We start from the raw sequence: 22721 nt of genomic DNA, 5'->3' as shown, positions 1-22721 counted from the left end.
TTACTAGCTATTGTTATTAACTATTGTTCACTATTGAAATATTGAGGAGCCACAAATAAAATGTCGACGAGCTGCTGTTTGCCCAACGTTGCATTATTAAATTAGACCAAGTAATGATGCACTCGACTATTTCTTACAAATTAAAAATATCCCAAAAATTTTGTTTTACCAAATCATTCAAACGTTTATTTGAAAAGCAAACGTGTAATTGGTTTAGAGTTCCAGTCGCCAGAAAATAGCTGCGCCACAAAAATCAAAACCTCGGCTAAATTTCATCACAAAAAGTGGTTGGACCAGTTGAGAGCCTGCGGGCTTTATTACATGACAAAGGAGATGAAGACACGTAATACTTCAACTATTATCTTCTTCAATTAATAAAACCCTTTTGCTATTTGTGTGTGACGTAACACTTTTCCATTCTTTGCAAATTTAGTTGAACGGTGTCAGTATGAGTGAAATTAGTTTATTTATTTGTTGCTCAAGTATGAGTATTATTCGTAAGTCACGTGTAAGTAAGTTGGTAAAACTAGTTGGTAAATTACAGAATGTGTTATGAAGAACCGCCGGAAGGCAGACAACACATGATAGCAGGTGTATCGTTAAACTGGTCATATTCCTTAGCCGTTACCTGATTTTTTCCGTTCGTTTGTTATCTCATTAGTTTTTTCAGCACAAACAATGATGTCAGCCGCAAATGTGTTTGCTGCAGGTTAATGCAATGTGCTAAAAACGGAAAATTTGTGACTAGAGTTTCTCGGTGTATCTGAGTCCAACGAAGATGTTGTTAAGTCTGGATATCAAGTTTTATTTTGTAATTATGTTTTTGTAAACAGTTGAGACGACTGTTAAGGAAAAGTTTATGTGATCAAATAACTTTCATCTTGTTTTAGATTTGTTTTATTTTAAAATTGTGTCGAATCAGAGGTCCTGGCCTCAAGATCGGCGTCATGAAGAAAAGCGTTTTGTGGATTTTAGTCATATCAAGTTTATTTATTGGCGAAGGGCATTCATTTTCAAGTAAGTACATTTAATCAAACTCAGAGCTTTCAATTTTAAATCCCACTCAGCCATCTAATGCAAAAGTAGCCTACTCGAGTCAATGAGTTGGGCAGATTTAATTAACACTTAGACCTATACAGCTGGTCTTGAACACTTCAGCAGGCACAGATGGCCAGTCAGTCATGGTTAGATTCTTGTACGTTGGGCGGTTTTAAACGATTATGACGTCACACATTTTTGAATCTCGCCTTCCTATTACACTAATCAAGAAAGAAAGTTTCTTTAACCGTTTGACCTTGACAAATTGACCTTGAAAGTTTTTGACCTTATAATTGTTTTTTTCACTTCAAAAATGTCTTTTTTCTTGGTTATTCTTCATTGCATGCAAATTTCGAAAACAATCAAGCTACAAAAATGATGTCACAGACCACCATTATTACAGGGTTCTGTTACGTCAACCAGAGGTCATACAGGATTGGGGAGACCACGGTGGAGCTCCTGGATGGCAACATCTTCTACAGATGCACCTGCCGGTTATCCTTCGAGGGCAGAGCGCAGAGGAACTGCAGTCACTCCAGTAAGTTGTGCGATAATAAAAGGCTTTGTGACGTTACAGACAACTTAACAGACAAATGTTTTTAAGGTGAAGATGGTCACGTGATAATCGCCGACGTTAACAGGATATCGAAGGTTCTACTGGGAGGCGGGTTTGGGTTCAAAACCGACTATATCCGGGTACGCCGACGTCATTTAGCCCCTCCTGATATTTCTGCTCAATACACTTATTTTTAATGATGCCATTATGCAGGAATTAAGGGGAACCCCGGTCGCGGTGGATGTCGACGTTGCCAACGATTATATTTATTGGAGTGACGTAAGCAGGAAGCAAAGGGGAATTTACCGAGCTCGATACTCAGATGGCAGGGTCGCGACGAGGATTGTATCAGAAGGTGACGTTTGTGAACTAACAATAGCAGTTTGTTGCCAATGTAAAATATAACTAAAACATGCACATGCGCTACAGATGTGTTTGAACCGAACGGATTGGCCGTTGATTGGCTCTCGCGCAACATCTACTGGACGGATGCCCAACTCGGCGCCATTTTTGTCGCAAGGCATGATGGGAGCAAACGCGTGCGCCTGATTGGTGGATTATCGGAACCTAGGAGCCTGGCCCTCCTTCCAAGAGAAGGGTTCGTAACTAATAAATCATCCTCTCCTCAAATTAACATTGTCATAATCTTTATGCTACTGTGGTGGCTCAGCACAGTCAACTTTACGAGTGTTTTGATAATTAATCGTCATTTCTTCAAAGACTCATGTTCTGGAGCGACCAGAGCACAGGAACCATTGAAATGGCCAAAATGGATGGATCTGGTCGGCGGGTGGTTATAACTGGTCTGGTCTGGCCCAACGAAATAGCCATTAACTACCTGGAAAGGTGACTTGGGGAACATAAACCGTTAGGAGTTTGAAACTTCTTCTTTGGTTCTTAATTTCAAGGGGAAAACACTCCTGATCCTTAGTGACATCGACATGACCTCACAATGCATTTTCAGGACTGTGTTTTGGGTTGATGGCAGCACGAGGCGGATCGAAAGTTGTGATTTTGATGGTCAAAACTACAAACTCATCTACGACTTCTCCTACACTTTTAAAAATCCAGCCTTTGGTCTATCGCTCTTTGCCAACCATCTCTACTTTGGGTTCGTGAATTGCAGAATTTTTAGTTTTGAATTTGCCTGAATATTTGCCGACTATTATGCTTCAATTATCGTTTATTAAAATATGACATCATAATCTATTTTGTTGGCAGAGTATGGAATGATAGCTCGCTTTATTCTATCACTAAGATTGGTCAGCATTTTAAACGTGTCGTTGGTAATCTGGGATCTAGACCGATGGGGATAACCACTGTCAACGAAAGACAGCAACAACATCAAAGAAGTACGTCATTCTTGTATGTTGTTATGACGTCATAATGTGGATGATTGTTTAAAAGGTTGTGTTTGTAGAAACCAACCCATGCTGGTACCAAGAAGATCCAGGATCTGCTCCGTGTTCCCACATTTGCTTGCCCAAGTCCTACAACGACCATAGGTGTGCTTGTCCCTCAAACACCGGTCTGGTACTATCCTCGGATCGACGTAACTGCGTTGGTGAGTCATGTTCACCGCGTAAAGAAATGACTTATTGATTATTTCTTGATGTAGTCATCGATAAAATATGACCTAATGTGCAACAATTTTCAGTTCCCGAAAATTTTCTGGCCTACACGTCAATAGACGAAGGGACAGTTATGATTCTTTCAACCGACCTTGGCGCGTCCAAAAGTCCGTCGATGCTCGCCCAATCTCACCAGCCCTCTGCAGTCGCCTTTGACCCAGCGGAGAAGGTCAAGATTGTTACGTTGACAAAAGCAAATAATGTCGTCACTGAGCAGAATGATAACGAGTTGGCTGTTGTGCTTGCAGGTTGTTTACTGGAGCGATGTTGCAATGAACGCCATCTACCGGAAACCTTTGAACGACTCTCCTACCGCTATTTTTCTTCAGGATGGCATAGGAACGGTGGACGGTAAATTACAATCAAACAACTTATTTCTTTTGCAATAATTATTGCACCAGAGGTCGAATACATCCAAGGAAGCCTTCTCTATACACTTAATTAACTTTCCTTCATCAAACCCAGGCCTGTGCGTCGATTACGTGAATGGGTATCTTTACTTCACCAACATGGGCGACTTGGGGGCGCCATTTCACCAGATTGAGATGGTCAATTTGAAAAGTGGCGGGAATAGAAAAATTCTGACCTCTGACCTCTTGGAGAAACCGCGCGACCTGGTGATCGACTTTGAAGAGAGGTAAGTTTCCTTTCCTTAAATATGACTTTGTGTAGGTCATATGTTAAGATTGTACAACAAGCTTGGTACAGTTCGATGCTGGTCAACAAGAAGTAAAATGATTTAAAAGCGCCACGACACGTCACGTGAGCTCGAAACGAACTCAGTAGACTTCTAGGAGTCCTCCCAACTCAAATCTGACTCTCTTGTTTGGTCCAGGTTCTTGTACGTGTCGGATTGGGGGAATCACCCAAAGATAGTGCGCTACGACCTGGACGGCAAGCACCCCCAAGTGCTTGACATCGACGTCGAAAATCCGAACGGTCTCGCATTGGACGGCAACATACTCTACGTCACCGATTCCCACGCCAAGAGCGCAATCATCGGCGAGAATGGGACCGTCATATACGGGGAACCCCCTAAAATGATACAGTATTTTACGTCGAGATATAAAGATTTCGAAATGACTGGGATATCTATGGAGGTTTGCCTTTAAGTAGAAGCAGCGTTTCTGCAATGAGCTTATATTGAAATTAAACCATTAAAATTCTTGCAAGCTTTTTACCTTCGTTGTCATCGTCATGAAATACTCTATTATGACGTTGCAGGTTCCATTTGGGTTGACGTTTGACTTGAAAAAGAACCGACTCTACTTCACAGACTGGGGCTTTGGGGGAATTTACGAAGTTGACCCAGATGGGGTTGGAGGGACCCAGAACACCCGGTGGGTGGGAAGGGAATTTCTCATTGGCATCTCTAAACCCACAGGGATAATTCACGCGACCACTAAACCACCGATGCCAAGTATGTGATCATTCACCTCATTATGACGTCGTTCTGGTCGAATTTAACAAAGTTTACTTTACAGAGAACATCTGCAAGAACATACGTCACTGTAGCGACGTATGCGTACCAATTAGTGACATCGCTTTCTCCTGTGTGTGCCCGGATAGTTCGACTAGCGTCTTGTCAGCGGACAAGAATTGTGTCGGTGAGGTGACCACGAAAATTGCGAAATAGACCAAAGAATAACTAAAAATCTATAACATTCATAAAATTTTGACAATCGTCTACATTCTATGCTGACAATGGCGATTGTGATCTAATAAATGGTGATTGTTTCACTTGGACAGAACCAGATGAATTCATTCTTGTCGCCGACGTCAACCGAATCGTTATGAAAAGCTTTGTACCTAGCGACCCCCAGCAGTACGTTGTGGTCAACACCTACGACACTCTCAGCAATATCGTCGCCCTGACCTTTGACCCGGTGACCAGATACGTGTATTGGGCTGACAATGGACGTCAGAGAATTTCTCGCCAAAGTCTTGCATCGGGGAACTCCCGCGCAAGAAACATAGAAATCATTTACAGTAACATAGGTAAACTGGTTGCTAAAGTAGTCTAATAGGTTTGCGAGGTCAAGTCATTATGACGTAAAAATTTCGTCATAGGGACTGTAGACGGCATGACGCTGGACTCGGACCATAGATTGCTGTACTGGACCGACCGCGAGAAGGGAACAATCGAACTTCTAGATTTGAATCGAATGGAACATGCCACAGTTCTCAAGCAGCTTACCAACCCTCGTGCCATTGTACTCTATCCACAGCTCGGGTATGTCCCTATTGTGAGAGTCGATTGGACGGGAAGTTATGCAAGCTATTTCACCCAGGTTAATGTACTGGACTGAATGGGGGGATTACCCCATGCTAAACCTGGCGAAGATGAACGGACAGGATCCGCGCATGGTGGGCAACAGCGACTTCAAATGGCCAAACGGTTTATTCTTTGATGAAAACTCGAAAAAATTATTCATTTCCGACGGAGGACAACTCAACATAAGATCTGTCACTTTGTCAAGTAAGGAGCTTTGTTATCAGTCACAGAAAAATAGTTACTTGAGACGAAAAATAAATGTTTTATGACGTGAAAATCGAACTTTTATGTTCGCAACAGGTGGCATAGTGCTGGACAGCTTCGATAGGAACGGCACAGCTGGGCACATGTACGGGGTCTGGAAGTACCAATCATCGCTCATCTATAGTGACTGGGTCAACAGAGATGTTGTCAAGACCGGATATTCGAGATCTGACGTCATAATGAGTGACCTCATTCGACCTTCGCAGATCTACGTCCAGGAGGAATATCAAGCGAGAGGTACGACGCTTTCTTGCTTACACCCTCCATGGTTTTGCTATTGGGATTTCCCCACTCGGAACTTCGTTAAACATAGTAAACTCACCTCCAGGCGGGTTGTCAGATTAACAAACGCTTATTTGGTGTGAATACAAGATTTTTCCAGCGGTTCGGTTTTAGATCGAGACTTTTAGTAGGAAATGCTCATATTGTTTAAGCTTAAAATATGGCTCCTTCTTTCAGATTTTAAAGACCAATGCTACCAGGAGATCCACCGTTGCTCTCATATCTGCCTCCCCGGAACCGGAACCTACGTATGCCTTTGCCCCGATGACCTCACCCTCGCACCGGATAAAAGAAGTTGCGTCACAGGTCGGTTGGTGCCATAATTATAAGCGTCAACGACTTTTAAGCTTCCTGTTTGTTGTTTGATATTAAATTAAATCGATTAAATATTATATTAAATCTGTTAAAACTTAATAACCTGAATTATTCCAATAAATGTTATTATGACGTCAACAGAGGAACAAGCAAAGCTGCTGACGTCAACAATTGCAACTCCTATCACGAGCACGCCCCCATATTCGACCACCAGCACCGCGAAGTGGGCAGATTTAATTGTGACGACACAAGCGACAAATACTGTGAGACCCTAATTGGATTTTAAATATATGACACCATCAGAAGTATATTAATTACTTCACAATATTTTACAGACGACAATCGACACGACCACGATGACTGTAACTACGGACAGTCTTCTTGTTCTCGATTTTAACGTCACAGAACCTGGTGAAGAGCCACAAACAATCGCAAGCGAACCGCCATCAACCACAATCAGCACCCAACCGACGACCACCTGTGAGTGTAGTATTGCGGTCTTTTGATGTATTGTTACGTCATCAATTTATAGTTATGTCTACGTTAACAATTGATACGTCACAAAATTACTTATTGTTTTTCGTAGCCATGCCCAAAGCTCCCTATTTTGTGGGGTGCAATGAAAAGTCTCAATATGAGGTGAAGATACCGGATGACTCAGCATATCTGACGATGAACGTATCTTTTGTTGAGTCATTCCCCTCGCTGACTGTTTTCGACGGAAGAAAAGAGAAGATTGAAATGAAGATGATGAACTCGCATAACCTCACTGTCAGTGAACTTGAACTTGACCCTGACCTTCACATCGTAACCTTCTACGCCGATGACGACTATGGTCGGAGAGTCACGTGTTCTATCATATTTGACGTAATAGGCAAGTTCATGAGGGTGATCTCACACTGTGACTCGATTTTTTAAGTTAATTTCAGTTTGCAGTCAATTCATGTTATATTTTGTTTTTAGACGCCACTCCGCCCTTCCTTGTAAGTCCTTGCCCCTCCGACATGAAGGTAGAAACTTACTCGGACAACGAGGAGGCGTACGTCATCTGGGAATCTCCAAACTTTGCTGATAACTCGGGTGTTTCCCCTGTTGTCGTCAACAATTACGACCCTGGGTCCTTTTCGGTGGGGTTTTACAACGTCAGTTATCAGGCAAGGGACCGATCCGGTAACGTGGGGACCTGTATCTTCCAACTCGGTGTTATCACTTACGGTGGGTGTTTCAAACTTATATTGACATTTTCGGGTAAACTCTGAAACTTTAGCAAACTTGGAACTTTTCTTACAGATTCCCCATGCCTGGCTCCAGCCTCACCTACCAACGGCCACGTGACCTGCACGACAGATCCGATCGACAAATTGCAGAAGTGCAGGATATCATGTGACCCTGAACATCACCTCTCATTGGCTGATCCCTACATCAAGTGTGTAGACGACGGCGAAGACGGGAAGAAGTGGATTCCTTTGTTGAATCGAGGAATTTGCAAAAGTGAGTCGAGATAGCTGATCTTCGTTTTAATCATTAATAATGATCTTTTAACATCTAAAGCACCAGTCCGTAATCAAGTTAAAGATATTTATTAGATAATGTGCAATAATGTAGTGTTTTGACGTAACAAAACGTCTAAACCAGCCAACAAATTAGAGTTTGTTGCTCCAGAACCTTCAGTGAGTCACGTGAAGCAAGACATCGTCCTCCAATACATCTGCCCCTGTCGTCCTTCCCCCGCTTTCTACGAGGCGCGATTAATCGATTTAGAATCGTCGCTCAAGACCCAAGCCGATTGCCCCACCAGGCCTCATCAACTCGGGCTGTGTCGAGACAAGGGCAAGGTCATCGCCGATTGCATCGACGAAAAGATTCTCAAGTTCACGGTCACGGTGAGACGTCACGTGAACCGTGATTGTTTCGTAAGAAGAATCGATTATTAATCGAAATCCCGATTTCAGGTCGATCTTTACTCTCTTCGCGGTTTGACGTCAACCAAAGACGTCCGACAGATTGTGACGCGATCCGCAACCAAGCTGCTGGACAGCGCCAACTTTGGTGATATTGTGACGTATGGTTTAGATAACAGAAAGGTGAAGTCAAACTATACGACAAACTCGGTGTCAGAGGCTCAGGTGGTCTGTAGCGAGAGGTCCGATGGAAAAAGAGGATTCATAGCCACCAAGGAAGGATGCGGTAGGCTCTTAAGCTTCAATTGATCAAAATACAGCATTTTACTTTCCATTTTTCTTATTATGAAGAAGAGGTGCTGCCATTTTCTTATCGTTGCTTATTTATTCTTCTTTGTTAAACCTCACAAACGCGTTTGTTCTTTGTTTCTATAGTTCCGTGCCCGAAGGGCACATACCTGGTTGGGGAGAAATGCGACTTTTGCCCGATGGACACCTACCAGAATACCACAGGTCAGCAGTTCTGCCAGAGATGTCCGGGAAGTCTCGGCACCCACATCCCAGGAGCATCTGATAAAAGTTATTGTGAGTTATACATTTTCTTCCTCTATGACAACGCGCTAAATCATCGCTTACCAATGACGTAATAATGTAGGTAAAGTGACGAAAGATATGTCGTCGGGGTCATCGGGGGTCATCTTAATAGCGGTCGGAGTGGTTGGAGGAGTGCTGGTGCTGGTAGCTGTTGTCATCGTTGTTGTCTTCATCAGGAAGCGAAAGAGGAACAATCGCTACAAGAAAGAGCAAGAGAGAAAGAGGAGAGAACAAGAAGTAAATTGATCTTATTTATGACGCCTTTGTTTGCAACTGCTTTGAAAATAATGCAAGATATTTTGACGTAACAGGCAAGACGCAGACGTCACAACCAAAGGAAACGAGCGCGACAAGGAGGGAGAAGCGAAAGAGAAAAAAATAAAGGGAGGACAACGTCACGTGACAGCGCAGAAAGCAAGAGCCAACAAGGAAACCGAAGCAAAGGTGATAAATATTACTTCTTTTGTGACGTCATTTGCTGATTTATCATCTTTGTGACGTCATCTTTTCTAGACACCCCATCGAGCATTCCTTCGACTCGTTCTGTAACTCCGGTAGTGACGGTGACACCTCCTCCTGAAGACGATGCTCGGAGTGGTTCTTCTGTAGCGCCATCAAGCTCCCAGGGAACAAGGTCCGTGAAATCTCTGGGGGAGTCGACCGGGCCCGAGAGCGCGATCTTTACCGACGGGGCGAGCGATACAGTGAGTGTCGTGTCCAGTGAACCTCCGCTGAAGAGCGCGCTAAAGAAGCGAAGGAATCCTCCACCTCCGGAAAGCGTGTTCGATGACGACACATCTACTGTGATATCCGCATCCACCATCACCTCCGCACAACTCAAGAGAGTTGACGTTAGTTACGTCACAATGATGAGCTCTAAAGTATTTCTTGGTTGTAAACAAAGTTTCTTTTCCTTCTGCTAGATAAAGAAGCGGTCAACGTCATTAGATGATGACGTAAGACGAGGAAGGTCAACTACCAGGTCATCCAGCATGAGAGCGCCCAGTGTTTCTCCGACGAAATTAAGAAATTCGTTTGCTTCATGCAAAGGTGCTTTGTGACCTCACAGACAGCATTTTAATTACCTATTCTTTCACCAAATAATTTATTACTCTAAACTTTTTTTTAAGCACAACCAAATGGAATGCAGCGATCGATGAGCTTTGACAGGGGCAATTCCCGACCTAACCCCCAAAGAATGTTCCCACCTCGCTTCAATCGACCTCTTGGCCCTTCCCCTCCCCAGATGGTTCGAATGCCTCCACCCGGGGTCCATATGCCACATAACTATGTCACTGCAACTCCTCGTCCAGGTGTTCCCATATACGGGGCTTACCCTTTCCGGATGAGACCCCCTATGGGTCCTAGAGGACCTATGGGTCCAAGAATGTACCAACCAGCACCGATGAGGCTGCCCTACATGGGACCGCGGACCCGTGGTACGTTCATGATATCCCCGCTTTATAAGATGTCTATTAAAAATGTTGTTTAAATGCTTTTACAGGATCCCTCCCTTTTCAGCCGAATCAGCCACATCGCGGAGGCAACTGGAACGGGGGGTACGATAATATCCCTGACTGGGAATCTATGAACAGAGGTGAGATGACGAAGATATTTAATGCAGAAACAACTATACATTATTTTCGAACATCATTTCTTTAATCAATTCCTAATTATGACGTAGGCAACGACACTCCGAATCGTTCTATGACGTTGCCACGACCAGGAATGATGCCAAGATACCAGTTTCAAGAAAGGGGAATTCCAGGTGCAAGCCCTTACCAGTCCCGGAGGCCCCCACCCCCTTATTATGCGTGACATCAGCAATAAATTTTGTATATCTGACGCATATCTCATGAAGGTTGTTTGTGACGTAACAATCACAGAAATTTATTTAACTTTTATTTTTGTATTTTATGGTCATCTTTGTTTCGTCGAAGCGTTTATTGTTAATTTTGAATTGACAGCTTCAATTTTATCAAAAATATAACGACAATGTGACGTCAAAGTAAGCTATTGTGACGACGTGAGCAGGAGTTAAGCATACTGACCACAAAATGACGCATCAGAGCGAATAGGAGACACATAAAATCGCATCACCATGGCAACCACTGCTCAATCTCTGAATTACATCAAAACCTTTCAACTTATCGCCATGACGTCTTGATCACGTGACTTGATGTGCTTCACAAATGCTCCAACATGTTCACCATTAGCTCGTAGATGATGTTCGTGGCCGCTTTAGTTTTGGGCCGAAGGGTACTGAAGGAGTTGCACATACCTGATCCAGAAGTAAACAACCGGATAAAAAAGCTCTTCCTTCACCCGTCATAGCAGCTGTAACTCTGTAATTGAAATCTCTGTACTGTATCTCTGAAGGAGTTGCATGTGCCTGACCTAGAAGTAAATAACCAGATAAAAAAAGCTTTTCATCCATCATAGCAGCTGTAACTCTGTAATTGAAATCTCTGTACTTCCACGCCATCAGCCATTCTGTTTCAAAAACATAGAAATGTTTTAATTTATCGACGCAAGAAAGCGGAAGTACTTCGACATTTGACCGCTCCATTACCACATATTAATGTCGTGTTCAAGTGTTCTTTTCTGCGATGACGTCAGTGTACTTCACTTTGAATGTGCAGTGAAGTGTGTAAATCGCCTTGACGTTAATGGGCGCGGCACAGCGGAAGTTTAGGCTGGTTTTGACGTCATTTCCTTTTATTGTGGGGGAAAACTCAATATTTAAACTTTTGTTATAACAAATTTGCTAAAGATGAAACCCGATATGTTCTTAATTGTTAATTTATGAGATAACAATGCAACAACAATGGGCTATCAAATGACGACATTACCCATCAGGAAAAGATATTATACAAGTTTATGAAAATGGCATAATAGACAACAGCTCACATATCTGTTTAGTAAAGCGCAATGAATAGGCTTAGACCTGACCACTTTAAACCAAACGAAAACATCTAATTCAACACGCGCGTTCATCCCTTAAAGCCTGGTATCATCCGGGGTCCCGCTATTACACTGCTTGTTTTGAGAATTCAACGTAGAGCCACACTGGTTAAAAGTAAGGGCAGAGAAAATCCCGCCGTATAATGCTATAAATCGCTAGTAGTATAGAGCTGCCATCGACTTAAGGCTCCTGTAAGGTACCGCGTGATGTCACAGTTTTAGTAGCCAGCAAGAAATACCAAATATTGTAAAAAACCAAATATAGTGCTGTTGCTTTTGACAAGAAAGCCAACTGCTACTACCAAATATAGCGAATTTCTTTACAGGTATTTGTGTGCGATAATTCCAATTACTTCACACACGCGAATCCAAAGCAAGTCTAAACCTGTCAGAGAATAGGTGGTGCTACGTCATAAAAGCACGTGTTTTGAACAGGTCAATACAGGAGATTTTGGTATGACTATTACAGCAAATTAAGCATTGCCTTGAAAGAAATGACGTCTTCTCAAAAGCTTTGAATTTGTAGTGACGAAATAGTACATGACGAGTAGCCTCAGGCCATTACAACAAATTCGATGGCATTGCCAAAGCGTGTTATTAAGACAAATTTCATGGCAAGTTTAAACTCGTATGTGGAGAAAATTAGAGGTTGTGCTAGAAATTACCAATGTGGAAATTTTGGATTTTCCAAAACAGTTCGAGTGATTGTTTACGATATTGAAATTCCAACAGCAAACATTCACAATTTAAGGGCGCGTGCGCACTGGACCGGAACCATTGATACTTTTTCTATAGTGACGTCTTGCATGCGACCTTCGTCACAATCGCCGGGTTGCCGTTTTAAAACTACTGAAAATCGTACTACAGGCCCTTAACAGAAGACCTATTAATGTTTAAAACAAGAATCGTCTAAGCATTCATCTTATCACGATTCTAACTAAGGTAAAGTACCACAAGAGTCATCTAACTTCACTATAACTTCCTAATATTTGAATTTTTTGCGATCGACACACTTCGCTATGGAAAGGAATCCCTTGTATATTATTCTTTTTGCACTGGTTTGGCATTAGCAAACAATTTCTTTTTTCATGCTGTGTTTCAGCACTGACTTGAACCGCAATAATCCTTTCAAAGCGTTTTGGCAATAGCTATTGCTCCTTTCCCTTCACAAAGGCTAGTCTAATTGTATAGACGAAATTGTTGTTAAGGGCCTGTAGTACGATTTTCAGTAGTTTTAAAACGGCAACCCGGCGATTGTGACGAAGGTCGCATGCAAGACGTCACTATAGAAAAAGTATCAATGGTTCCGGTCCAGTGCGCACGCGACCTCAAATTGTGAATGTTTGCTGTTGTCATGGCGGGTACGGAGTGTAGATTCAGGCTTAAGTTGACGTTTTGTGTTGGTTCAAAGTTAAGGCTTTTTGGCGGATTTTTTGGAAAAATACAAGGAAAAAAGTTGTTAAAAAGTTGAAGCATTTGGTGTGAGAATTCCAGATACGAGAATTTGCTCAAAATACTGCGTTAAGACCTTTTGTCCTACATCTCGGCGGATACAAAAACTCAGCCAGGTGACCGGGCTTGTTTAGAAGCAAATTCAAATTAAAATATGGTACTTTGCATTGTTTTAGATAGGGCTTCGGATAGGCCTACAGGCCCTTAAGAACCATTGTGTAAGCGTGAATATGTCTACTGCTGAAAAACAGAAAAGAACTAAAACCAAGTCTCCACCGATGAAAGTCACCCCTGATAACAGAAACACTAAACACTTATCGTCAAGAAACCATCGTATCAGTAAACTCATAGGAATATAATAAAAGCATAAGCGAATAGTATCTGTTGTATTTGTGTCAATGCAGTTTGAACAAATGCAATTAAGAATTGACTATGAGATAGTGGTAACAGATGTTAATTATAGATTAATAACCATAATCCTGTTGTCTTAGGTACACTTTAGTTTGGTAAAATTGGCAGATACTTAAGTTGGTGAAAGCATGACGAAACAGTATGTAAACAATGTATGGCTTAATTAACCTGGTCATTTTTTTCATATGCAAATATTTTTTACACATAAAGCAGGGGTTCTTAAACTTTTTCATCTTACTTACTCCCACAAAGTAAATGTACAGTATAATCCCTGCTGTTTGAAATTCCAAAAGAACCTGTATCCATTTATATGCATTGATTTGTTTGTATATTATATGTGGAGAAAGGGTAGTGCGAATAAACAAGAAGCAACGAACTATTTCTATTCCATTGCGATTAAGTTTCATTGTTTATCGAGATAGTAACTTAAGTTATCTCTTTATTAAATGCTAACGGATCACCTTACCGCGGATTTTCCAGATGTAGAAAGTGACGGGAGGTTGTTGAGACAAGTTAGAGACCCACCAGGACAACGAAGTCATTACATAGGCTACCACCCGGTAGGTTGGAAAATCATGTTTGAGAACCAAGTTCCAGAGAAACTTCATAATCCTATTTCTGTTACTGCAGGTGACCCAGCACGCAAGACCTACCGCCTTTCAACTTTCAAACTATTTCCCAGAAAAGTTCAGGTCGATGTTCGTAAGTTGGCTTCTGCTGGTTTTTATTTCACCGGTTTCAAAGACAGGACTGTAGCGGCCGTTGGGTGTTTGTTTTGTTTGTCGCTGGTTGGCGCCCTCGGGACGTTCCCAGCATGTGTTGATTTCTGCACTGAACGTTCGTTTCACCATTTCAGTTCCGTTTTTCCAATGCTTGCGCGCACAGGACAGTTTTCGAAAAAAGGCTTGAACTAAGATGGTCGTGTTTTAACCTTTAATATATGAGCGAAGCTAGCTTACAACTGAAACAGCAGCCTTCTGAGTCAGGAGTCAGCAACGGATTAACCTAACAACGTAACAGCCTTAGCCTTCGCCATAGGACCAAGTGCTTCAGGTAACTTCTTATTCTTTTAAAATAATCCTGTAAAAAATTATTTAAACTAGAGACTTGGATATGTAGCGACCTGGGTGACATTTTTAATATCATTACATCATTCTGGGAAAAGTGTTTTCCAGTTACTAATTGAAGTTGTTTTTTGATAACATTTACATTGTCGTTTGATACTTGGAAACAAGCTCTGAATAACATCGAGTGAAAACTCCTTATTTCCAACACATTGTTTTCTAGTTTCCACTTTGTGCGGTTTTTTGTCGTATATTTCCATTCACAACGTCACGTTTTATAAGCTCGAACTCCTACGCGAGACCGCCAGACTTGCACTGCTCGAGACATGCACTGCACGCCAGACGGAGAAATACAGAGTCGCACGAGCATATTACGCTAGTTATAATGTTTGCTACGCTTTTGTGATTATGTGTAATATTTGTAGAGTGTACAGCACATTTAACCCTATTCTAACTAGGCTTGGCTTCTCCCGCACACTGTCATAGCAAAACGTGGCGTACAGTTGCATTGTTTGCTGTAGAAACTTGAAATTTCGTGACTTTTCCTGAAAAATGTTCAGCTATCTGTCCATGTTTTTTTGATAAAGTTGGATTTTGTAATTTTTAAGATATGGCGATATTTTCATAATTTTCCTCTGCTTTGCTCTGCTCTCCGCATTGAAGCGTATTACTCATTTACGCACCAATAGCTCGACTAACTATTCTCTGTCGTTCTCTTCTCGCGGTCAGCTGGTTTTCCGCACAGCGGGGGCGCGGCGTAACAAGAAGAATTTCTAGAAATGTGTCACTTTTAGAAATACTTAATTTACACTAAATTCACTTTCGTTAGTTTTACATTTATGATGTATACAGGAAGCCAGATGATTTTTCTACTAACCTGTAAAAATCCGATCAGTTTACGACGTATAGTTTTCTAGTAATTAACGATTGAAAATGTGTGTGCGGGGTCGGCCATATCTAGTTTTTTAGTAAACTCGCGAGCCTGGTTAGGATAGGGTTAATAAAATACCTTTTTGGTTAACTCGCGTTTGTTGGAAAAGTAAAAGCTTACGGCTGACAAGAGGTTAGAGGTTTCTAACCGCACGCAACGATAGAGTCAGATAATTGATTCAACAAGTACAATAAGTTAATATAGCATAGGTTAAGACAGATAATCTCTGAACCTGCTGTAATAACGTCTACATTTTCATGACATCGACGTCGAATGCTTCTACATTTTGGTGAATACAACCTCCGCAATTTGATGACCACGTTTTGATGATCTCGACGAAACGACGTCCTCAGATACATAAAATACGGGACTTAATTTCTAATCAAACCAATACGTTTAAACAAGTTGCGTGGATAATTTTACGTTCCAGAACAAATTAAATCTCAAATTAATTCCAGTTGCGGTCAATCTATCCAAGAATGGGAAGTCGAAGAGGACCCGAAGCTACTCCGATGGCATAGATCCAATTGTGACATCACTAACGGATCGGATACAAGAAACAAACCAATCGGTTAGTTATGACAAAGATTTAAACAAAGTTAGTAAGGAAAAAGAGAAGTATTGAATCAATCTAAAATATATTACTGTATCTGTAATATATAACAAAACGTAAAAATGGATGGATGCTTAATTAACCGAACTAATTCTTGATTCATTTTGTAGTATCATTAAGCGCCACGTTAATTTGCTTTACTACACAACCGTTTATGCTGTCGTAATAGAACGAGTTACGTGGGTGATTAGCGATTACCTGTTCATATGACGCTACTTCAACTGCATTGTAAATATTGGTAAATTCTAGATTCCATTATTCGTCAATTCGAGCTAACGCCACCCCATGACCCTCGAAACGCGACAAGTTTAGCAACACGACCTCCAGCATTCGGAAATCCACAGGCTTCAGAAGATCAAAGAAGACCAATCACAGCAGGAAAAGTCATTACAAATGGCATTGGTATAACATCAAATTCACCAAATGCCACGGCGGTAACAGTGTTTCAAACCGCTACATTTAAAAATACTTCGTACTCCACCCCCCCACCTAGTGTGGTTGCATCAACCATGGCGAACTCATATAGAAATCTTGCAACTTCTTCTTTCGTATGAGGTCGGCTCAAGCATATTCAGTTACCAATTGCAGCCATCTCTTCCCTTCCTCGTCAGGGGTCTTTAGGTCGTCTTGGCCTATGGGCGGGTACAGGACACGGCAGTCGAATGATTGCTTGTTTGCTTTTCTCGGGTTGTTGATATTAGCCTGACAGACGTCAGTTTCCAGGATTCAACACGGGGAGGTCATCAACTTGAATCCCAACAATCTTGAAACTAATTTGCGGAACAGGGACTTGTTTCCATGTTCGAATCCGGTAAATCCCCACATGAAGAGCGAGAAATCTCGTCTTCAAACTTTCCTTGATCACTCATCATCGTGGCCTGCTCATAAGATTCGCGCAGCTCCCAGAAAAATTGCAAACGCAGGAATGTATTACTTGGGTGAGGCTCATACCATAAAAAATAAAATTTGGTAAGTTCTATCATTACAAAGTCAAATATTCTGCAGGTGTAAGAGATCGAGTAAAATGTTGGTATTGCAACGGAGGATTACAAAATTGGGAGAGAGATGACGATCCGTGGGAAGAGCACGCCAAATGGTTTCCTATGTAAGTTGAATTTTCTGTCTCAATGAAAGAAATTTTACCAGATTTGGCTTTTTTACGATTTCTATGTTTAACAAACTTCTATCTTCTGTCCGGGTGCGAGTTCATTCTTCAACAAAAAGGTCCAGATTATGTTCATGGGATCGTCTTTCGATTCCCCAATTTAAGAAGACCGACAATTCGGAATCCAGCAAATCCAAATCAACTCATGAATATTCAATCAGGACCAATGTAAGCCTCGTTAAGTCGTGTTCTTTATTGTCATCTTGGTTTGTTACTTGTTGTTATCTATTTATTTGTTCAGTTTACAAAACGGACTTCGAAATGGTGACCCCGAAATCATCAATCCCAGGGAAGAGGTAAGATCTCTAGAGGGGAAAGTTGACAGAGAGATGTCTTCGTCTGGACTGGTGGAGCAAGCAAAACTGATGGGATTCGACGAAAGAATCATAAAAACTACTTTCAAAAGGTGAAACTTTGTAACTGAGTTATGTTTCTGCCAAGAAAGTTGCCCCATTTTTTTATAAATTTGAAAACCGATTTTTCTATACGAAATACGAAGTCACTGGTAATGGATTTCCAAGGCTTGAAACTCTCGTTGAGTCTATTCTAGCGATGGAGGAAGAATCTGCTTCCAATAGATCTAGAAGAAGAAGGATCAGCATCCGTAAGAAAGAAAACAACTCCTTCAACAAAATCCGAACTTGAAGATATTCGTCGTTTACAGGAAGAAAAAACGTGTAAAGTTTTTGGCAATGAACAAGCGAGTGTTGTGCTTATTCCATGCGGACATATTGCTTGTTGTGTTGGTTGCGCTGAAAACGCATCGACTTGTCCCATTTGTCGTTTGCGAGTTCGAGAAAAAGTCCGATCTTTTATTGTTTAAAGCAAAAGTAGCACTTTCGAAAGTTATTTTCATGCTTTTTTAATTACATTTCAATGTGAACGATTTTAGAAGATCTTAATTTTAATTTTGCATTTATTAATTATTATATAAGATTACATGATGAATTTATTAGTCATATGAACAGGTAATCGCTAATCACCCACGTAACTCGTTCTATTACGACAGCATAAACGGTAGTGTAGTAAAGCAAATTAACGTGGCGCTTAATGATACTACAAAATGAATCAAGAATTAGTTCGGTTAATTAAGCATCCATCCATCTTTACGTTTTGTTATATATTACAGATACAGTAATATATTTTAGATTGATTCAATACTTCTCTTTTTCCTTACTAACTTTGTTTAAATCTTTGTCATAACTAACCGATTGGTTTGTTTCTTGTATCCGATCCGTTAGTGATGTCACAATTGGATCTATGCCATCGGAGTAGCTTCGGGTCATCTTCGACTTCCCATTCTTAGATAGATTGACCGGTTAATTAAGCATCGATTAATAACTCGCTTTCACAATGCCATCAAATTTTTTGTAAGGCTTGAGGCCTGAGGCTACTCGTCATGTACTATTTCGTCACTACAAATTCAAAGCTTTTGAGAAGACGTCATTTCTTTCAAGGCAATGCTTAATTTGCTGTAATAGTCATACCAAAATCTCCTGTATTGACCTGTCTAAAACACGTGCTTTTATGACGTAGCACCACCTATTCTCCGACAGGTTTAGACTTGCTTTGGATTCGCGTGCGTGAAGTAATTGGATTTATCGCACACAAATACCTGTAAAGAAATTCGCTATATTTCGTAGTAGCAATTCGCTTTCTTGTCAAAAGCAACAGCACTATGCTTGGTTTTTTACCATATTTGGTATTTCTTGCTGGCTACTAAAACTGTGACATCACGCGGTACCTTACAGGAGCCTTAAGGAAATGGGAATCTTAGGATGGCAGCTCTATATTACTAATGTGTCTACATTCTCGAAGATTGAAGCGCGTCTTTTCTTTTACAGGTCTGTTTTTAATAAAAATAGGTTGAGCATTGTGACGTGAAAATGGCAAGTGGAGACGTAGAAATGGCGACGCGCGGAAATTCTCAGGTAAATGTTTTCGTTACTTTCTCTACGTGACTTTTGAAAGCTCTTTGCTCAGTCACTACAGTTCAAAAGTCACCCATTATTACGTCATAATTTCATGTGTGTGGCGTAACATATTTCACGTCCAATGTTTCTGTTTATTCCAGAACTTGGAATGGATTTTTGACCAGGTGAGCAGCTGTAGAGTATTATGACGTCATAATGAAGCCTTTTGTTTGCTTAAAAAGCAGTCGAGGGAAAGAGGCGCTGAATTAATCATGAAGTCGTGTTGTTAATTGTGATTTTAAAGTAACACATTGATGAAATGGGAAGTGATTGTTGGAAAGGGTTCGATCAATAAACACGAGAAGCATCGACGTTGACATCACAAGACCACATGACAAATACAAACCTCGTGTTGTCTTATTCACAGTACGCTGGACCGGATGAAAAGATACCGACGCGAAAATTCGAAGATATCGTCGAGCAGTATTGCTCCTCGTTATCAGAGAGCACCATCCGGAAGCTCCTCCAGTATGCCGACACAAACAAGGATGGTTACATCACTAAGGAGGAACTTGAGAGATTTGTGAGAGTTTTACTATGATATCACAATGCATTTGATGGAATGCCTGTTAGTGACGTATTGATAACATAAATGGATTTATTATTATGACGTATCAATGGCAGGAAGCTGAAGATAATGAGACGATCGCGAGGAGGACAGGGATCGATGTAAAGGAGCTCTCGACGTTCAAGAAAGGAGTCCGCGCGGTCGGAGGATTCGTCCTCCCTAACGAGAACGATCAGAAGCTCTACTACGAGCATTACTCCTGCCTCCCTCCCCCACTCTTCATTATCCTCGTCATCCTCGCTGAGGTACAGTGACGTCACATTTCCAGGTTCAGTGTCTTCGGTTAGGCCTACGTAATCGCAAAGTGTAACGATGGTTTTTTTGTGACAGCTTGTCGTCTATATATACTATGGGGCCACGTATGGGGAGTGGCTGACCTATGCCCCGGAACTGTGGAACAGCCCCCTGACATTTGACCCCCAGAAGCGCCAGGAAGCGTGGCGCTTCGTCTCGTACATGCTCCTGCACGCCGGGTGAGTATGGTGAGTATGATGGCGTAGTTGTGTGCACTTGTGCTCTAACCATTATAATTTATTGACTGTTCGTTTATGACGACATACTATTGCTGCTGTATAGCTGGTTGTTAAAAGCGGCGACTAAAACTGAAGTAAATGCTGTGGGATGAAGGTAAAACGCTCGCGTTCACCTACAGTTTGGTAACAAAAGACTTTTGTGAGCAAATAGCTATAAATGTGGAATCGATTTGTCAATGATTAATATAGAAAGTGTAGAGAGCTGTACTGTTGGTAACTTGGACAAAGAAATGAAGGCGCGTTCGTCAAGGTTTTGTGAGCAAACAGAGCTGTTTAATTTCTTAAAAATTAGTGTCTCGTCCATTGTCGTCTACAATCCTTCGCCAAGCTCACGTGCAAACAAAGAGTAGGCGTTGGAATAAAAACACTTTAGTGACGCAACATACACTCTGAATGAGTTTCGTGATGTTTCCGCTTCAGTAACGTTACGAGAGCATGTCGGCAAGCACTTCTGTTGACGTCACAAACGCTTTGTTTGTTTTCAGACTCGAGCACTTTATCCTCAATCTAATCATTCAACTGCTTCTGGGGATTCGACTGGAGATGGTACATGGGGGACTGCGAGTTGGAGCCATTTTCATGGCGGGAGTGCTAGGCGGTTAGTTTTATTTCGTATCTTTCTCATGCAATGTATGGTGCTCATCTGGGATTTGTGACGTAACAATTTTTATTATTATGAAACAGTTGGCATGTTACCTGACCCCAGGGGAGGTTATTAAGTCAACGGTGTATATGCTTCAATAATTGGTGGTCTGTTTTTCAATGTGAACCACGTTTTCTGTAACTTTGCCTTTTTATTCGGCCAGTAACACTTTCTTGGTTGTGTCATGATATGAACGACGTAACAAGTTGCATTATGACTCCATTATTACTGCTACTGCTAGTTCTATGTGTTTATTTAAAAGCACCAACCGCAACCATTGAAATTCTTTCTCGCCAAAGTAAAGGAATAATTTATAACAACTCCAATTTTCATAGTGTTCCACAAATCTTCAAGTCACGGCATTTTTATGCAATTAACCTGTTGTATTAGACCTTAATTTTGTTTCTGTGTTGTAGGCTCGCTTGCCACCTCCGTGTTTGATCCATGCGCTCGGCTAGTAGGCGCCAGCGGAGGCGGTTATTCCTTGTTCATCGCCCAACTCGCTAAAGATGCAGGCCTACTGGTAAGTCACGTGTAAACTTTTATGACGTAGGAAAGATCATAAATAAAACAACTGAATTGTGCTTTTCAGAATGGTGACCTCATGCACAAGCTGTCGAGCTTGATTAGAAAAATCTTCGTCGTTTTTGATCGTGAGTTTGTCAACTTCTTCTTTTGTTCTTAATTAGCCTTAACTTTCGTTGTAACGTAATTTCACCAGCGCGAAAGCTTTGCTCATGTGATACTTTATGGAAATTCGGATACTTCGGATACGTCGGATACTCCATCTACCCGGGATTCAAGACGACAACAGCGGGCACTAGAGTGAGCGTCGCATGCCACGTGGCGGGAGCGATAGCTGGTCTCACCATGGGCTTGATGGTCCTCCACAACGTCAAGAAGTCAGTCCGTGATAAAGTCGTCTTCTGGATCACCGTCGCCGTCTACAGCGCCTTCATGATCTTTGCAATATTCTGGAACATTTTCTCCAGGTCTTATGACAACTGCCTTTAGCGGTGACGTCATTTGACGATCTAGGTTAAATTCGGCGATGATGATAGAGTGATGTCATCGGATGCGAGTTGGACGCCAGGAGCGTCAGAGTTTAATCGAATTTGAAATGATGTTCACGACTGATATTTTTAATTCTTTGGGATGCTGTTCAAGTGACGGATTTAACCTAAAGCATCTTTATGACGTAACTGTACATTTATAGCGTTACTTGCACATATCAGCTCCTATAGATTTCATGTAGAATAATTAATAACTACATCGTTGCGATGTGTGTAATTGACATGTAATGATTAAACACTTGTACTTTTAGCATCATGAGTTTGTTTCAGACAGGACGACGTGAGTTACGTTTTAGACTTAAGGAGACAATCATTACTGTTAAGAAAAAATATACAGGAAAGCCAATCGATCAATATTTTTATTGTATAACATTATAATGTTAAGACAAAAAAAAAGAATAGTGGAAGCGTTCATCGATCAATTAATGCAAGTTCTTCCTTATACGTGGGAGCCTGGGGGCGAAAAAAACAAAAA

At 41.4% G+C, this 22721-nt stretch overlaps 3 protein-coding genes across 5 annotated transcripts; all 3 read left to right on the top strand.

Annotated features, from left to right (window-relative positions):
* Nucleotides 1-894: 894 nt before the first annotated feature.
* On the top strand, nucleotides 895-10868 carry LOC143453455 (uncharacterized). The gene is made up of 35 exons (XM_076954791.1): nucleotides 895-1017; nucleotides 1442-1576; nucleotides 1643-1734; nucleotides 1808-1949; nucleotides 2024-2192; nucleotides 2315-2440; nucleotides 2559-2705; nucleotides 2816-2946; nucleotides 3015-3158; nucleotides 3252-3394; nucleotides 3474-3576; nucleotides 3691-3862; nucleotides 4061-4325; nucleotides 4450-4645; nucleotides 4710-4832; nucleotides 4975-5223; nucleotides 5296-5458; nucleotides 5517-5704; nucleotides 5801-6001; nucleotides 6224-6352; nucleotides 6503-6624; nucleotides 6697-6841; nucleotides 6948-7235; nucleotides 7325-7576; nucleotides 7652-7852; nucleotides 8024-8244; nucleotides 8314-8548; nucleotides 8698-8847; nucleotides 8918-9093; nucleotides 9168-9300; nucleotides 9370-9707; nucleotides 9780-9906; nucleotides 9987-10295; nucleotides 10361-10453; nucleotides 10541-10868. Exons 1-35 carry the CDS (start codon nucleotides 948-950, stop codon nucleotides 10672-10674), a joined length of 6012 nt encoding a protein of 2003 aa, XP_076810906.1. The 5' UTR covers nucleotides 895-947; the 3' UTR covers nucleotides 10675-10868.
* Nucleotides 10869-13174: 2306 nt separating this feature from the next.
* Nucleotides 13175-22496, top strand: LOC143453456 (rhomboid-related protein 2-like). Of its 3 annotated transcripts, XM_076954793.1 has the most exons (17): nucleotides 13175-13388; nucleotides 14164-14243; nucleotides 14314-14385; nucleotides 14540-16249; nucleotides 16541-17229; nucleotides 17297-17624; nucleotides 17698-17862; nucleotides 17956-18298; nucleotides 19302-19387; nucleotides 19531-19554; nucleotides 19797-19952; nucleotides 20054-20242; nucleotides 20328-20470; nucleotides 21016-21128; nucleotides 21590-21696; nucleotides 21766-21826; nucleotides 21895-22496. In XM_076954793.1, the coding sequence occupies exons 9-17, from the start codon at nucleotides 19343-19345 to the stop codon at nucleotides 22185-22187; spliced, it is 1131 nt and encodes a 376-aa protein (XP_076810908.1). In that variant the 5' UTR covers nucleotides 13175-13388; nucleotides 14164-14243; nucleotides 14314-14385; nucleotides 14540-16249; nucleotides 16541-17229; nucleotides 17297-17624; nucleotides 17698-17862; nucleotides 17956-18298; nucleotides 19302-19342; the 3' UTR covers nucleotides 22188-22496. The 3 variants fall into 3 exon arrangements, with proteins under 3 accessions (XP_076810908.1, XP_076810907.1, XP_076810909.1); XM_076954792.1 differs by having other exon boundaries at nucleotides 14314-16249; nucleotides 17956-18133; nucleotides 19301-19387; XM_076954794.1 differs by lacking the exon at nucleotides 17956-18298 and having other exon boundaries at nucleotides 14314-16249; nucleotides 19301-19387.
* Nucleotides 17115-18279, top strand: LOC143453071 (baculoviral IAP repeat-containing protein 7-B-like). Its single transcript, XM_076954222.1, has 4 exons — nucleotides 17115-17229; nucleotides 17297-17396; nucleotides 17698-17752; nucleotides 18007-18279. The coding sequence occupies exons 1-4, from the start codon at nucleotides 17115-17117 to the stop codon at nucleotides 18277-18279; spliced, it is 543 nt and encodes a 180-aa protein (XP_076810337.1).
* Nucleotides 22497-22721: the final 225 nt, after the last annotated feature.

The sequence above is a fragment of the Clavelina lepadiformis genome, chromosome 4 (assembly GCF_947623445.1).
Source record: "Clavelina lepadiformis chromosome 4, kaClaLepa1.1, whole genome shotgun sequence".
Taxonomy (NCBI): domain Eukaryota; kingdom Metazoa; phylum Chordata; class Ascidiacea; order Aplousobranchia; family Clavelinidae; genus Clavelina; species Clavelina lepadiformis.
The sequence above is the reverse complement of the archived record's forward strand: the minus strand, read 5'-3'. Positions and strand labels throughout refer to the sequence as shown.